The sequence below is a fragment of the Xyrauchen texanus genome, chromosome 40 (assembly GCF_025860055.1).
Source record: "Xyrauchen texanus isolate HMW12.3.18 chromosome 40, RBS_HiC_50CHRs, whole genome shotgun sequence".
Lineage (NCBI taxonomy): Eukaryota > Metazoa > Chordata > Actinopteri > Cypriniformes > Catostomidae > Xyrauchen > Xyrauchen texanus.
This window is the reverse complement of record NC_068315.1, coordinates 22,936,496-22,949,125: the sequence shown is the minus strand read 5'-3', so window position 1 is coordinate 22,949,125 and position 12,630 is coordinate 22,936,496. Positions and strand designations below refer to the sequence as shown.

At 37.7% G+C, this 12,630-nt stretch overlaps 1 protein-coding gene across 2 annotated transcripts in view; it reads right to left on the bottom strand.

Moving 5' to 3' along the window:
* Nucleotides 1–12,022, bottom strand: part of LOC127633283 (myosin phosphatase Rho-interacting protein-like) — an 86,882-nt gene extending 74,860 nt beyond the window's left edge. The window contains exon 1 of one of the 2 annotated variants that reach the window (XM_052112276.1): nucleotides 11,112–12,022. In XM_052112276.1, coding sequence (XP_051968236.1) covers nucleotides 11,112–11,234 — 123 coding nt within the window. In that variant the 5' untranslated portion in view covers nucleotides 11,235–12,022. The remainder of the gene's footprint in view (nucleotides 1–11,111) is intronic. The other variant, XM_052112277.1, reaches the window with a different exon arrangement.
* Nucleotides 12,023–12,630: the final 608 nt, after the last annotated feature.

The following is a 12,630-nucleotide window of genomic DNA, read 5'->3' as shown; positions in this document are numbered from 1 at the left end:
CGCTTGCGTCATCAAGCTGCAGCTGGTGCGTAATCGTGTTGCTTGATAACCGCGAAATGAAAAGGCGTCAAATTTCAATGAATAGACTTGCTCGGTTCACATTTGTTCTTTTTTTTAACCTTTGGTTTTGTTTTCAACATCAAGATACAGAAATACACTTGCGTCTGTCTGCCGCAAAAATACTGAAATCGTTCAAAAGACAATTTTTGCGAAGGCAAGCAGAAATCATCTCTCTGCTTGCAGTGCGTGTGCGTCAATCCCGCTTTTCGTCAAGGTAAGTGTCAACACACACACACGCACGCATTTTTATGTGTGTTTTCCAGTTGCGTTTGAATATTTTCATCAGCCCATCCAGCTAACAAGGTTTCAATTTCATCGGAATACCAAAGTAAACCCTTTCCGCTCATTTTGAAAGTGACGCGTGTGAGACTGACGACCACATTATACGTCATCAATAGCGGTTCACTTCCGTGGTTTGGTTCGATTGCGTTCATATCAGCAGCGAACCGTACTGGATTTAACGCGGGTGCGCACCCGAGTTCGGAAGACAGCGTTCACATCATCCAAACGAACCGAACTCTGACGTCATTCGAACCCGGGTGCGCACCAAAAGTGCTAGTGTGAAAGCCCCCTAAGTGTCTGATGCACACGGTCGCGGGGACGCTCGTCCCTCAAGCATGCACGCTTATTGCAGCTAGATTATAACATGATGACTCATGAATTACACTGCATGCACAATTATTAGGCAAATTGTATTCCTCAGGATTAATTTTATAGTTGAACAACTCTATGCTCAGTCAATCCAAAATATTTTTGAACCTCAAACCTGAATGTTTAACAAAGAAAAAGTGAGTTTTGTCTTTCTCATAAGTGTATATATAAGTGTGCACAATTATTAGGCAACTATCAGTGAGCACAATTATTATAACAACTGTTTATTCTCATTTTTAGAGTAAGTGCAACAAATAAGTAACACAAAAGGACAATTTAATAACAGTTTTGACATTTCAAAAATATTCAGTGACCAACAGAGTCACCCTTCTTTTTCAATAACTGCCATGAGCCTTCCACCCATGGAGCCTGTCAGTTTCTTGATCAGTTCATGATCACCTTTCGCTGAAGCACCAAGCATAACCTCCCAAATGCTGTTCAAAGAGGTGTATTGTCTTCAAACACTTTAAATCTCACATTTGTGAAGGGCCCACAAGTTCTCAGTAGGATTCAAGTCAGGTGAAATAGGGGGCCCAAGTCATAAGGCATCTTTGAGGCTAGCCAAGCAGTGGAGCACTTGGATGCATTTTATGAAGCATTGTCCTGCATAAAGATCATGGCTTTCTTGAATGCTGAGGACTTCTTTCTGTACCACTGCTTGAAGAAAGTACTTTCCAGAAAATGACAGTAGGTTTCAGAGTTGAGTTTCAGTCCATCTTCAACTCAAAAAGGTCCAACTACCTCATCCTTAAAGGGGTCATGACATGGGTTTTTTTATTGTATTATTATGTTCACTTAGGTGCAATTATAGTATTAATATATTTTTTTTTAAGAAAAACTTTTAAAATCTAGTGATTTATGACCTTTTCCCACCCTGTTTCTCATCCTCTGATTCAAACAGTCTGTTTTGGGTGCATTTTCCATTTAAGACTTCAGTGTTAACGCCCACTGTTATGATTGGCTAACGTCAGTGCCTATGTATCAATTATTGACGCCCCCAGCCAGAACAATATGCAAGTAAACTAAGTAAAAACACTGTGATTATTCATAATGAATGAAAATGCGCTTTAAAAAGTAGTTTAAAGTTTAAAATAGATTACTTACAGTTTGCGTCGTCTTTGTTCCCAGAATAGTCGGCACGGACTTATCTTTGAGCAACAGTTTTCTGGCAAAGCCAGCATCATATTGAGATTTGTTCTCAAAACAGTCATCCTTAAAATGTACAGAACAAACGCTTAAGTTAACACTGCCGTGACTGGGACGTCCGCAAAAAATAAAGTGCATCCATTTTTCCCTGACGTCTGGATCTTTCGGCAGCTTATTCAGAGGTTTTGTTTGACCACAGTCAGGAACAGCACATCTGTGTGGCATCGTAATTTTCCTGTGCACAAGTAGTCTCTGTCAGAGCTCGCTGTCCATCGACTGAACACTTGTGAGGCGACGGCGATACTGAAATGAGCGTAGTTGTCTTGCGCTTAAAGCGTAGTTATCTTGTGCTGGAGGCGGTCATATGCAAACGCTGGTACGTCACTTCTAACCGTCACGTCACTTCTAACCATGAATCCAGAACGAGCTGTATTTTGAGCTTGATTAAATAAATGATTCGTTTAGAATGGGGAGGACGTCTTAAAATATTAAACTTGCAGGACGTTTTAATGATACAAAGACCTCTTATATACCAAAAGATCAAGGCAAATTTGGTTTCTCATGTCATGACCCCTTTAATGATAGCAGCCCATACCAGTACCCCTCCTCCACCTTGCTGGCACCTGACTTTAATTGGTGCCCTGTGTTCATTAGTGATCCAGCGATTAGCCTAACCATCTGGTCCATCAAGAGTCACTCTCATATCATCTGTCCATTAAACCTTTGAAAAATCTGTCTTCATGTATTTCTTTGCCCAATCTTGACACTTCAACTTGTGAATATATTCAATGGTTGTCGCGTTGCAGCTTTCTTGACCTTGGCCATGTCTCTGAGCACTTGGCATCTTGTACTTCTGGGCATTCCAGGTAGGTTGCAGTTCTGGAATATGGTAGCACTGGAGGATAATGGGTTCACTGGTAGCTTCACGTTTAATTCTTCAAAAGTGTTTTGCAGTTGATTTGCACCTTTTCTTCTCCATGTATTTTTTGCACCCCAGTTTAGAGGTCGACCGATTAATCGGCCGATTTTTAGCATTTTTTACATAATCGGCATCGGCCAATTTCCAAGTATATCAAGCCGATTATTAGGCAGGCGCATCTGCGGGCAGCCTTGTGTTGTTGTGGAACACGTGTTTGACGCACGCTGCCCCTAGAGTCATTTTCCAGCAGAGGGAGCAGACCTCATCCAGTGCCTATAAGGAAGGAGACAAGTTCCTTGGAGAAAACAGTAAGGATTAAATTTGTATAACTTATTTATATTTAATTAAAAACTTTTGATATTTTACTGCCAACTTCGAGAAAAAACGCGACATGACGTTCGGCTACTTTGGATATTGATAGCGTAGTTGAAGTTGCATTATCACAGTAGAAGGGTTGCTATCATGTCACAATAAGCAAGAATTCTGCAATTACAGACAGTGAATCTGAGACTTTTATTTGTTCTGTTTGTGTGTCTTATATTTGAGAGGGTTGTCACTCAATGCAGAGAAATAAGTAATAAAAAAGATACCAACGTGCTATATGCTATTGAAGGACTGGCTTTGGTAAGCTCGGACGTTACCGGTTCTGCTGTCAGTACTGGAGAAATTAAGAAAATACATGTATTATTGCTATAAAGAGAAAGTTATTTTATCTCGCCAGCCATTTCTATGTATAATAATTCTATGAAACCATTTGTCTGTGATGCAATTTAGCTATTCGCAGTCAGAGAGAGAGAGAGAGAGATCTCGCGCACAGCGAGCACAACACAGCCCAGCTAAATGAGTGACAGAACTAAACATTCAAACGTAGCCTGGTTTAGATCTGTGATATTAGTCTGATTTTATTTTATATTTCGCCTTCCAAAGATTATAAAAAGAATATTTATACATAAGCCGCATTCTGTCTAGCACAACATCCTTCCCTTCACAGCGGTGCACTGAATTTCTCCCTAAAACTCAAACTTAACGTCAAAATCAGCACGATCGGTGATTGTTGTAAAATGCTACTGTTGCTAAACTGCGGGATGCGTTTAATAATAAAATAGCGCAAGAGATACCGTTCCCAAAGCGGCGTGCGCTCCGAAACAGACAGCAACGAGACAAGCAAAGTATAGACTACTTTGGGTTTCATGTGCGCATCTAAACTATCAACTATACACAAAAATATGTCTAAACGACCGACTTGGAGATTCACTTAAACACAGTTTATGTCTTAAATGGACGTAGTTATGGAAATAGTTGGGAGAAAATATGCTGCATCAGGAGTCTATTAGATCTGAATTCGGTCTTAAAGGGGAAGCATCCTAATAAACATGCCGACGATTGAGCCATTACTGCGAATCAAACAACAAAAGGCAAAGAGAAAATCACTTACAGCTCTTGAATGAATAACTTCTGCATTAATAAGCATTAATCTATCTATGATAAACTATGCAATGTTATTTTACAATTGATTACTAGATTATTAGATTTCTTTTTAGACCACACCTGAACAGTAATGTTAGTAGACCTTCCTGAAATTATAACGTTTATTTTAAAAAGAACCGTTAAGAATACAGTTGAAGTACCGGATCGATAAGCAGTATCAGTAAGATAGTAATACCATTAAAACCTTAACGATACCCATCCCTAGTTATGCCTGTGCTTCTCTTGGATGCTCTGAATATTGGATTACGTGTCTGGATTGCCCCTTAATTAAAGCTGCATTTGGATCTCAACCTTCGTGTCTCGGAGCAGTTCGTATCACCTGCTTTGTTTATTTAATATATTTGTTATACATTATTTATATAATATGTTTTTACATTATACATTTTTAATTTAAGTGTCAAGTGTTCAATAAATGTATTTGTTGAGAAATTTTGTCTACCTTAAGTAATTATTTGTGTTACATTTTATCTTACAAATAAAAGGTTCAAATAAGAGGTTAAAAACAAGCACATATCGGCCAAATATCGGCCAAAATGAATCGGCTGCATTAATCGGCCATCGGCCGACCCGGATTTCAAAAGATCGGCATCGGCCTGAGAAAACCAATATCGGTCGACCTCTACCCCAGTTGACTATTCGCAACAAAACGTTTGATTGTTCGGTGGCCATGCATCAATAGTTTAGCTATTTCAAGAGTGCTGCATTAGTCCGAAAGGCATTTTACAATATTTGACTTTTCAGTGTCAGCTAAATCTCTTCTTTGGCCTATTGTACCTGAGGTAATGAAGCTGACTAATAATTATGCACACCTTGATATAAGGTGTTAGTCACTTTCGCCACACCCTCCCTCATTACACAAATACACATCACCTGAAAATGAGTCCAATAAGCATTCAAGTTTATATGGTTTGGAGTTGGAAAATATGCATGGATATAATAAGATCAGAATACTCACTTGCTTAATAATTGTGCACACAGTGTATTGAATCATAAAATATGTATATACATATAAATATTAGAGCTGTCAAAATGGCTGAAAAACTAAATTTGAATTTCTTAAATAATAGTAATATTCAAATTATATTCTAATTCTAAAGACATTATTTTAGAGGAAAAAAGTACTGTATTGTCTCCTAAACCCACAAGAGGGCGCGAGTGAGCGCAATGAGCAAATATAATCGAGCACCTCCTTTTTTATTGAAATTAAATGTTATGACTTTGTTTAAAGTGCATAAAGTTTTTAACACCCGTTCATAGATCAAATAAAATTTCCTTAACTTACACGCAAGGAGATTGAGGTAACAAAAGTGCATAAGTGGAAGAGCATCGGTAATATGAGAAAACACGCTTCAACAGACCACGTAATGTATTATGTTAACACAAAATGGCAAACTGTTATTCTGAAACTATCCACTCACTCATACATTACATATTTTTTGTCGAAAACACCAGACGGTCAACTTGATCTGCAGCAAGGGCTGAGCGTTTTTGTTGACAATGTATCCAGCTAATGGATAAAGACTCTTCGGGATGAGAAGACTGCATGCGTGTTCTCAAGTTAGATGTTGTGGAGTGATATAGCAGCGGTTTCTTACACAACTTACAAATGACGTTGGTTTTGTCAACAATCTCGCCTTTGATTCTCCAGAAACCGAAGAAGCGCCACACAGCACTTCTAGTTTTGGTGCAAGTAAGATCCACTCTGGCTCCTCACTGTCTTTTCAACGTTTTTCAAATTATCAACTCAGCCGTGCCGCATCTAATGGGTTGAACTGGATAGGCTAACAAAAACAAACCACATTAGCTACGTCATCATCATGTCTCAAGCGCCTCCTAACACACCTAAAATTCGAATGCGCATTTTGTTTTTTTAATTCGATGAATATTTGAAATTCTAATTTTAATTTGACAGCCCTAATAGGAGTCACTGTGCATTTCTTATCATGAAGAAAATTGGCAATACGCAGCTTTATTAATAAGAGAGAGTTCGTTTTTTGTGAGTTAAAGATGGACTGAAGTGAACAGAAAGGTGAGAGGAGTCGTCTTCACCTCATTATACACTGCAACAAAATATGTTTTTGATTTGGCTTGTTTTCTAATATAAATATCTAAAACTCCTTTAAAACAATGTATATTTACTTTACAGCTATACTGCAGAAGAAAAAATTGTTATCTGAGAATGTTGAATATAATATTAAAAATAGAAATATTATAAAATATCTAAAAATCCTTTAATAAATATGCATTCACATGATATTCAGCACATGAGATATTTCGACTTGCTTTTAGAGTATAGATCTTGAATATGGAGTATAAATTGGTATAACCAAGTGATAAAATACAATTATACACATATTTGTCTCTTAAAGCAAATCAGTTGAATACAATTGAAGTCAGAAGTCTGAGTCATACACTTAGGTTGTCATTAAAACAATTTTTTTTTAGCAAACTATAGTTTTGGAAAGTTGTTTAGGACATCTACTTTGTGCATGACACAAGTAATTTTTCCAACAATTGTTTATAAACAGATGTTTCATTTTTAATTGACTATATCACAATTCCAGTGGATCAGAAGTTTACATACACTAAGTTAAATGTGTATTTAAGCAGCTTTGAAAATTCCAGAAAATGACGTCAAGCCTTTAGACAATAGCCAGTTAGCTTCTGATAGGCTAATTGGCTAACTGAAGTCCATTGGCGGTGTGCCTGTGGATGTATTTTAAGGCCTACCTTCAAACTCAGTGCTTCTTTGCTTGACATCACTGTAAAATCTAAAGAAATCAGAAAAGACCTCAGGAAAATAATTGTGGACCTCTAAAAGTCTGGTTCATCCTCGGGAGCAATTTCCAAATGCCTTAAGTATAAACACCATGGGACCACGCAGCCATCATACTGCTCAGGAAGGAGATGCATTCTGTCCCTTAAAGATGAACATAGTTTGGAACAAAAAGTGCAAATCATTCCCATAACAACAGCAAAGGACCTTGTGAAGATGCTGGAGGAAATAGGTAGTCAAATATCTATATCCACATTAAAATCCTATATCGGAATAACCTGAAAGGCTGCTAAGCAAGGAAGAAGCAAAAGCTCCAAAACCGCCATAAAAAAGCCAGACTACAGTTTGCAAGTGAACGGGACAAAGAAATAAAATCTGAAATAAATCATTCTCTCTACTATTATTCTGACATTTCACTATTTCTTAGGAAATAATTAATTATTTCTTAAAATAGTGATCCTAAGACAGGGAATGTTTTCTATGATTAAATGTCAGGAATTGGGAAAAACTGAGTTTAAATGTATTTGGCTAAGGTGTATATGACTTCAACTGTAAATTCTATGTTGCTTCTCAAGTAAACGGATTTTTAGATTATTTTAAATCGAAAACAAGACAAAAACTGTTGATAACAATAGGATTTTTTTGTAGTGAATTTTGTACTGAATTAAAATTAATAGAAGTATCTTTTTTCCTTTAATTCAGTGAATGTCATTTAGAGGTATTTTTAAAATATAATTTTGTCAGCTTTATTGTTAGCAAGCACGTTTAATACAACCTTTTAAGTCACGGCACAAGCTGAATAGTCGGTTAAGAGCTAATGATTAATCGTTGCAATAATCGCCGAATAGTTGAATAATCCTTCTAATAATTATTAATTAGTCGATTATCAAAATAATCATTAGTTGCAGCCCTAATTTTAATCTAAAAACAATTTTTACAGCAGATGGGAGCAATCTGCCCCTAATACATGACACTTTTTCATATTTTCGCCATGAATGAAACGGAGAAATGTAGATCTTCACTGAAGTGAATGTGACATAAAATGTTCTTATTTTGTATGAAAATGAATGGTGTAGCAGTGGTTACTACAGAATTTTGTGAGACTGTGGTGGGTGGACCTTGAACCCTCTTACAAGCATACTTCCTTGTAAGAATATGTTCTACATTTTTAAGTTAAATGCATCAATCTGGTGCATTTTGAGAGCAAAATTAAGAGGCTAGCTCTATGATGAACTTTGTGCTCTTGTAAAAAATGTTGTGCTCTAGTAGTAATTTAATCATAAAAACATTGGTTGTACAGATATTAATAGTGATGTCACGGCAAAAACTCACACCCACAAAGCAGGGTAAATGAGAGTTTAATGCAGTTCAAAAACTGAACTGAATCTACTCTGACCTACTGCCCCTTTCTCTGCTGTCAAAATCATCTGCAGCCGCTATGGGAAGTACCTGCCCTAGCACCCCTCTTGAATGTCTGTCTCTCTATTGGCATTTTTCTACTGAACGTTACGGTTCGACTTGACTCGACTCTACTCGCTTTACTTTTCTGAGCTTGTTTTTCCACTGCAGTTTATTACCGCCTCAACGTGGGTGGGATTATAGGCTGATCATCATAGCTGCGCCGCCTCTACTGCCGTGACATCATCTTAAATGTGACACAAAACAATAACACAACAGATAGCTGTTAGCTCATTGTGCTGCATAAAGCAGTTGTTGCATGGTGATTTTACACAAGTGTAACAGTTAAATTGGCCAGGTTGTTTTAGAAGCAAGCTTTCCAGTAGCTGGTCAACTAAATAAAAAAAGCTTTCAAACAGAGTTTAGATTTAACATAACAAAACATACCATCCTCGATCGTGGACTCCCAACAATGCCATGGCTGAGTCCAGGGCACTCTCCTTCCCATTGCTGGCCAGTCTAGAAAGCGTCCATTTGGTCTAACCAGTTACACTTTTCCTTGATGGTTCTGTAGTCACTTTTAAATTTTTTTTATTACCCTACACTGTTGGTAGATCCAGTGGTAGCTATGTGCAGACAACAGCTGAGACACTTCCTGAAAGACTTTTTCATATCACGTTGTTTTGTTCATTGCTAATGAGAGGAACGTCTGCACCTCATTTATTTACCACGGCGTGGTTTGCGCACAGCCATTTCTTTGTACAATTCGAAAGTCGCGTGAAGAAATTATACTGCTATCGCTGTAGCCAACTTTAAAACTAGCGGGTTTATGTCCCGTTTCACAAATCTAAAACCAGTGACGCTTGTAGTGACGATTCTCTCTGACCAATCAGTGATTTGCAGCGTTTTGACATCACATTAATATCGGCTCAGCTCGCTTGGAACCTCAACCGAGGTGGTACTAAAAAAGTACCAGGTATTATCCACAGAGGAAAAAGTGAGCAGAGTCAAGTTCAGTTGTACAGTGCTGTGGAAAAGCCGCATATGAGCCTCTCCTGCTACCTAGAGAAGCCGTCTCTTCTGCTACAAATAAACAAGTAACGTTAAAAATTCCACTGTTAACCCAGTTTATTCTTGGAAAAAGTCTATGAATAATATGTTTGGTTATTGACTTGCCACCTAACTATGCTAGCTATACTAGCTAGTAGCTACCTCTGTAGCGGTTTCTTCCTCATTTGGTGGTGGATTTTGCTCTCTTGTCTTGAAATATTAAAAAATGCTCATGATCTGAAAATCAAGGATACAAACATTAAGCTTTAATCAGTATGTTACTTCAAATTGAAGCAGCCGGATATCAGTCCACATAAACAAGGAGAATGACACTGACAGCTAACGTCGTTAGCAATAATTAAGGGTAATCTAACATTAGCTAAGTTAGGTAACGTTACCGTTGTCTGGGAGTGAGAGATGCTTTGCCAAAGCAACGGTGCAAAATATAACGTTAGAGATCTTTATGTTATTATGAGAAGTGTAAAAATAGTTTGGGTTCATTATGAAACAGTGGTGAGAAAAACAGGTAATTAATGATAAACACTGTGTAGTTTAGTAATTTAGAGGAAAATAAGGTTATAATAATACCACAATCCCCCCAAAAAACTGCACAACTTTAGAGTTTTTTAATTAGTTAAGTTAGGGTTACTATGTTTTTTTTCTTCCCAAATCAGAGGCCTCAAGAATGCACCCATAACAAAGGGTGCACAAAAATGTTATATTGCTCCGTTTCTGACCCACACCTATCATACTGCTTCTTAAAACATGGATTTAATCACTGAAGTCATACAAATTACTTTTAAGATGGCTTTATATGCATTTTTGAGCTTAAAATTCTGGCCACCAGTCACTTGCAGATATTCTTCAAAAATCTACATTTGTGTCCTGCAGAAGAAATGAAGTCGTACACCTCTGGGTTGGCATGAATGTGTAAAAAATTATAGAGAACTTTCATTTTTTGGAGAACTATCCTTTTAAAGAAAGCGCTTAAATGTTTTCAGAACTGTAAAATTTAATTTTTTTATATAAAATAAATCCCTACAAAATTACTTTAGAAAATCTTCTGTTTTTAATACCATTTTTATTCAAATAATCTTCTTATAAATATGCTTATAAGTCTCATATTTCAATAAGTGGACAGTAACTAAACCAAAAACAACCACACAAACAGTTTATCACAATGTTAACACCATTTACCGAGACTACATATGGAGTAAACACATGAAGAGCACAAACATTAATTGCAACCATCTATGAAACATGTTGTCAATTTACATGTGTTTTCACGAAACGTGCACGACTGACAGTGAAACACTATCCTTCACTGTAATATAAACCTCGTCACAATCCCTATCACGACACTAGTTTACGTTAACCTGACAAAACCTTCAAATGCAGGTGAAGATGTTGATTTAGCAAAATCAGGTGGTCACTGCAAACTAATCAGTGAAGAGCTGTCAGAAAAAAAATCAATTGTCAACAACAACAAAAAAAAGACTAAACAGGGTTCATCTTGACACCAGGTTGCATGTTTATGCTTATATTTCACCTGTTCACATGAAATAATCAGAAGTTGTCTGATCATTATCTGTCACAGAAAATACCCAGAAACAAAGCATTTACCTGGTTGAGATCCTGATCCGTCAGCAGGTGCAGCTCGCGAGGCTTGAAGCAGTTCTGACATTTGCTTTTGTTGAAAATGTTCGCTTGAAATTTCCTACAAGTGCTTTCTTTTGCACTAGACATCTTTTTCCTCTGGGTGTGCGTATCTCGAGTCCCACAAACGAAAATCAAGCAATAATCCACGACAGTCTTTCATTCGATTCTTGACACTGCCTTCACCATGCAAATCATGATCTATAACCGCGGCTCCGACCCGAATCTTCTTTTCCCAACTCTGCGAAACCCAGAGAAATCCAATAAGTACAAAATGTGAGTAGTTTATATAAACAAATCTCTAGTTAACAGGCCAGCTCTGTTTTTTGTCTGATGTGGTTACAGAGTTCATGGCCTGCCCTCACAAAGCGACTCTCTAATCTCATTTCTGCGCGAATCAATGCTGAAATTGTGCAAGCGAAAAACAAAGCGATTATTTTAAATGAAGCTGGCCCAGCAGTGAGGTGATGCAAAACACCTCACTGGCGAGGGGAAAACGCGACGAGAGAGAGAGAGAGAGAGAGAGAGAGAGAGAGAGAGAGAGGGAGGTAGGTATCCTGGTTTTCAGTCCCAATGGCAGATTCTCTTCCAGGCTCGAAGTTTTCACCCACTTTACTGTGCTAGCGTCCGTTAGCTCGCTAAAGTAGCCTCGTCTCCTGCTGCTCGTTTAGCGGAGCTTTAAAAATCCCAATGTTCGGTAAACCTGTCATTTTAGCCTCCGCCGGAACCGCACATTTCTAAACGCGAACGTTATAGCTCTATAGGCTGGGAAAAATTCGCAGTTTAAGAAGTTTTCCAAGGGATAACGAGGGTCTGTTTTCTCTCCCTTTAGTTGGGCTCGAGCTTTTCCAATGGAAGGAGGTCGCGAGCTCGCAGATTTGCTGCTGGAATTTCATGTTATCTCGCGAGACTCAGGAGCGCGAGAGAGAGAGAGAGAGAGCGAGAGAGCACGCCATCCTCCTGTTGAATAGTCTTGAAGCACAGATATCCACCCTGTGGCCACTGTCTGACTTATTATACACAGGGTTGGGGAGTAACGGAATACATGTAACGGGATTAGGTATTTAAAATACAAGTAACTGTATTCCACTACAGTTACAATTTAAATCATTAGTATTTAGAATACAGTTACATTCAAAAAATATTTTGATTACTGAAGAGATTACTTGGCATTTTATCGTCATTTGTTTAATTTAATATTTAATCCTTTCAGATGGAAAACGTTTATACATATATATGATGTGATCCAAAGTGCATTTGAACAGCGGTAAAACACTTTCTTATGATGTGTTGCATTCATACGAGCAGACAGAGAAGTAAGTTTTGAGCAGAAGAAATAGAAATAAACCTTGTGTAAATTGTCAGCTTTACACTAAGCTAAAATGCTATTTCTAACCATTTGCATGCACGTTACCAGGCACGATCATATTATTTTATCAAGAAAATTCACATTGGATCAAATTTCTTTTTTCTAATAAAACCTTTG